This window comes from Heterocephalus glaber, unplaced genomic scaffold, assembly GCF_053883595.1.
Source record: "Heterocephalus glaber isolate CG9 unplaced genomic scaffold, H.glaber_assembly_v1.0 deba00001429, whole genome shotgun sequence".
Lineage (NCBI taxonomy): Eukaryota > Metazoa > Chordata > Mammalia > Rodentia > Bathyergidae > Heterocephalus > Heterocephalus glaber.
Window position 1 is genome coordinate 4,898,782 of NW_028258294.1, and position 5,147 is coordinate 4,903,928.

The following is a 5,147-nucleotide window of genomic DNA, read 5'->3' on the forward strand; positions in this document are numbered from 1 at the left end:
TTACACATCAAGCTGTCAAAAGTTGGTGATCTCCTGCATACCCATATTTGGAAGCTTTGTAAAGTCCAATATATAGGCATATCATTTCCAAATAGCTACATATGTTGTCTGTACTTTTTATAAAAGCCTGTAATCAGGTTAAGAATGTGGCTTTTAACTTATTAAAAAAAAAAGTCCAGTGGCACAATTTCTCCACATGCAACATATAAACACACACATAATTACATTCTCAGACTTTCTCTCCAGTAAGAATCCTCTGATACTGAACTGGAACATAATTTTCTACATATTTTTTAATTTTAGGGTTCCTGCAGTTTGTTTCTTGTATGAATTCTCTGGTGTTTAGTAAGAGCTGAGCTTCGACTGAAATTCTTCCCACAATCCTTACAAGAGTAAGGTTTTTCTCCAGTATGAATTCTTTGATGATCAAGCAGGTTGGTTTTCTTACGGAATGCACTCCCACATTCATTACATTCATAGGGTTTCTCTCCAGTGTGAGTTCTCTCATGCTGAATAAGGGATGAACTCTGACTGAAAGCTTTTCCACAGTCAATACATTCATAGGGTTTCTCTCCAGTGTGGGTTCTCTCATGTTGAGTAAGTGATGAGTGTCAACTGAAGGCCTCTCCACATTCATTACATTCATAGGGCTTCTCACCTGTATGAATTCTGTGATGCTCTATGAAACGTGTACTCCTTTTGAAAGCCTTTCCACATACATTACATTGATAGGATTTTTCTCCAGGATGAGAAATAGATTGTTGATTAAAGGCCTGCTCACAGTCATAGGGATTCTCTCCAGTATGAATCCTCTGATGGTTAGTAAAGTCTGTAATGTGACTGAAGTCTTCCCCACAGTCATTACAATGGTAGGATTTTACTTCAGACAGTGCACTTTCTTCTTGAGTAAGAGAAGAGCTGTGCTTAAAATCTATGCTGTAGTTATTGCTTTGGTAAGGTTTTCCTCTTTTATAAATCCTCATGTGTTTATAAAGGGATGGGCTCTGACCAAAAGCCCTTCCACATGTGCTACATTCAAAAGATTTCTCCCCAGTATGAGTCCTCTCATGTTGGCCAAGAGAAGAACATCGACTAAAAGCTTTCCCACATTCCTTACACTGGAAGGGCTTCTCTCCACTGTGTGTGACCTCATGTTGAGTAAGGGATGTGCCATGCCTGAAAGACCTCCCATAAAGATTACATTGATAGGGCTTCTCTTCAGTGTGAATTCTCTGGTGTTGGACAAGGGAGGAGCTGCATTGGAAGGCTTTCCCACAGAGACTGCACTGATAGGGTTTCTCTCCTGTATGAGCATTCTCATGCTGACCTAGGGATGAGCTATGCTTGAAGGCTTTTCCACACACATTGCACTCAAAGGGTTTTTCTCCAGTGTGAATCCTCTGATGCTCAGTAAGCTGTGTCTTCCAGAGGAAAGTTTGCCCACAGTCAGTACATTCATGGTGCTTCTTGCCAGGATAAATTCCCTGACCTGTACCATTAGAGAATGTGTCTTCTCCTTTACGAGTTTTCTCATGTTTATTAAGTGATGATCTATGAATAAAGGCTTTTCTACATTTATTACATTTATAGGGCTTCTTTTTTGCAAGGATATTATTTTGATTAAGTAAGTCTGAATTATGTCCCAAATTGTTTCCAAGTGTTCTATATTCACTAGGCCTTATTCTTGAAGGAATGTTCAGTTGTGGAATCAAGTCTATGTTCAATCTAGAGTTTTCACCAAATTTATTTTGCTCAAAATTTTCCTCTGGGGTGGTTATTTTCTTCTGGGTAGATACTTCTGGCTCCAGATATCTCCTCCAATTTTCTTGGTGCCTCTCTAGCTGACTACTAATATCCCAGACATCTTTTAATGTGACATGTGAGAAATCATCTGTGCTAGGGGATACTTCAGATGTGCTGTGTTGCAGTTTTGATGATTTAGCTTCTGGCCTTGTCTTCCAGTCTGAACAGAAAAGCCTTTGGATTTCTCCCTCTGATATCCATGGCTCTTCTCCTTGCTCCAATTTGAAGATCACCTCTGGTTTGGAAACTTGATATACAAGAGAAACCAGGTGGCTGTAGTTCTCCAGTATCACATCCCTGTACAAGCTTCTCTGGGCAGAGTCCATGTGGTGCCATTCTTCCCGGGTGAAATCCACAGCCACATCTTTGAATGTCACTGATTCCTTCAGGATCACAATCTTGCTCAACAACTTCAATGTTTCCATGGCAATACTAGGAACATACTGTGGGATCTATCAGCAGTGATCATGTGCTTGCTCTCCTGAGGTGCTGTGGTGAGCCACTTGGGGGCCATTCCTGACTCGTGGGGCAGCTCCGGGACAGGGACTGCGGAGAAAGAAGAGGGCGCTCACTGGGTTGCGACCGCTGTGCCCCTCTGCCCAGGATAGGCATTATTGATACCTATTATAAAAATTTTGGATGCCCTAAGCTCAGAGATCTTCTCCTGTAACACAACCCACAGTTTGTGCAGGTATCTATGGACATTACCGTATGGAACTGGAGTTTTTAAAACTGAAAAAAATGTTGATACTCTCTCTACTATTGTTGCTACTGTCTCTCATGTAGGAGTCATATTTTCTACTAGCATTCACCAAACTTGGCCAGGGTAATTTAGTAACTTGCAAGTAGGATAGAAATCTCAGCATTTCATAGCTCATGACAAAACCTAGATTCAAGTTCGAATCAGTCTGACCCCTAAATCCATATTCTTTATCCTTGTACCTTTATGCTAGAAGTTATGTGTCTGGAGGTATAGTTGTGTTAGTAGAATAAAATCATCTTGTTTCCTCTCTTCTTGTATGGATATCTTTCATTCAAAGAATTTCTGGGGGAAAATGGCAGTTTAGACTTTTATCTTGAAGCCACCTCTACTTCTGCTTTCCTATCCTTACATCATTTTTAGAGGATGTTTTGGTCTCTGCCAGTGACTTCCCTTCACCCATCAGAATTCAGTTGTGTTTGGAGGAAGGAGTTCATGTTCTGGTGCTTTTGTGGGGACAAAAAAGGAACTTATCTGAGATCAGGGATTATGAAGAAACAGGTAACTTGTAATTTCTTATCTATCTTCTTTGTCCTCACCTCTGAGGTGAGCACAGAAGGAGGGATGGGCTTAAATTGGCTGCTCATGCCTCATAGTTTACAGCCTCGTGAACCAGTCATCAATCTAAACTTGTCTTGATAGCTGAATTTATCAGGGGCACCTTGCATGTGTGACATTTTTCATAGTTTACAAAAGAACAAGCAATAGTTGTCTATTTGATCACAGAGCCCATTTTTCTTTTGGGGGGGGGGCTTACCAGGGATCGAACTAGAGACATTGAGCTTGTGCAGCAGGCACCAGAACCATTGAGCTAAATCCCCAGGCCCCGCCCCTATGGAACCCATTTTGAAAGAAACTTAAAGCTATAAGTATAAGTGATTTTTCTTAGAGTTATACACTGCCAGAATTAGACCTCGAGTCTAAATCTACTGGCTTTATTCCCTTGGACAACAACAAATTTTTCTTATTGAGTGTTTTGGAGCTAGCATTCATACCCTTTGCAAGGATATCCATGCTTAAATAAGAAATCGGTCCTCCACTAACCTAAAGTGAATACTGTGGCAGTCAGGATAATTTCATTCTAGAGAGAAGTTGTTGAAATTTTGTCTCTCCAGTAGCTCAATTATAAAAAGCATAGAGGTGTAACTTTGAGATCAAAGTCTACACAGTACACATTGGGCATAGCTTAACTGAACTTCTCTTTATGGTATGATATATATATATATATCACGCTTGTCTTCCTCCTTCATATTATCAAATAGGCATTACATTGGCAATTCCATTTTTACTATTTGGGAATGTGTCTGATACTTTTCAGAATAAAAGTGTCTACAAGTGTATAAGTGTCTTGAAAACTCCCCCTCCCTTCTAATTTTCCCAAACTTTTATTTATATATTATGTGAAAAGTGTAGTGCTAGTGACTGAGGGTACTACAGTGATGAAATCCCCCTCTCCAAGTATTTTGCATTTCAAAGGTGGTTTCAGATATGTATATAACTGGAAACCACTCAGAAAAGAATAAAATGCTATTACAAACTGTGCTGCTATGAACATGGGTGTACATATATCGCTGTGGTATGATTCTTTTAATTCTTTGGGGAAGATACCCAGTAGGGGAATAGCTGGGTCAAATGGGACCTCTAGTCCTAGTTCTCCGGGGTATCTCCATACTGATTTCCACAGTGGTTGCCCCAATCTGCACTCCCATCAGCAATGGAGAAGGGTTCCTTTCTCCCCACACCCCCGCCAGCATTTGTTATTGATTGATTCCTTGATAGCAGCCATTCTTTCTGGGGTGAGGTGGAATCTCAGAGTTCTTTTCATCTGTATCTCTCAAATGACCAGTGATGTTGAACATTTTTTCATATATTTGTTTGCTGCTTTTACTTCTTTGTCTGAGAGATGTCTGTTCATTTCAGATGCCCATTTTTGAATTGGGTCTTTGAATTTTGGGGGTCTGATTTTTTTCAATTCTTTATATATTCTAGGTAGTAGTCCTTTGTCTAAGGTACAGCTGCTAATTTTTTTTTTCCCACATTGTAGGTTGTCTGTTAGCTCTGTTGGTGGTTTCTTTTCCAGCGCAGAAGCTTTTTAGTAAGATGAGATCCCAGTTGTTGATTCTTTGTGCTAGTTCCCGTGCTACTAAAGTTTTGTTCATAAAGTCTTTTCCCATGCCAATGTCTTCAAGAGTTCTAACCTAACTTATCTTCCAGAAATTTTAGTGTTTCTGGTTTAATATTTAGATCTTTAATCCACTTCAATCTTAGTTTAGTGCATGGTGATAGTGCCCATCAAGGAAACTAGATAAAGAAGATGTGGTTCTTTTTTTAATAAAATGGAGTACTACTCAGCCATAAAGAATGAAAAACTAGAGTCATTTATAGCTAAATGGATGCATATTGAGGCCATACTCTTAAGTGAAATAAATAGGACACACATTTATAAATACCAAATAGTTTCTCTAGTGTGAGAAACTGATAGTGTAAACAAGGGTTAAAATGATTAGAATGAATAATTGATAATTTGAAATAGGAAAAAAGGTCCAAGGACAAAGGGGTGAAGTGAGGGGAAGGGGAAAGGAAA

General features: G+C 39.5%; 1 protein-coding gene across 1 annotated transcript; it reads right to left on the reverse strand.

The window, feature by feature from the left end:
* Positions 1-299: 299 nt before the first annotated feature.
* On the reverse strand, positions 300-2,240 carry LOC101723943 (uncharacterized). The gene is given in 1 exon segment (XM_087212258.1): positions 300-2,240. A coding segment is annotated over 1 exon segment (1,929 nt). The 5' UTR covers positions 2,229-2,240.
* Positions 2,241-5,147: the final 2,907 nt, after the last annotated feature.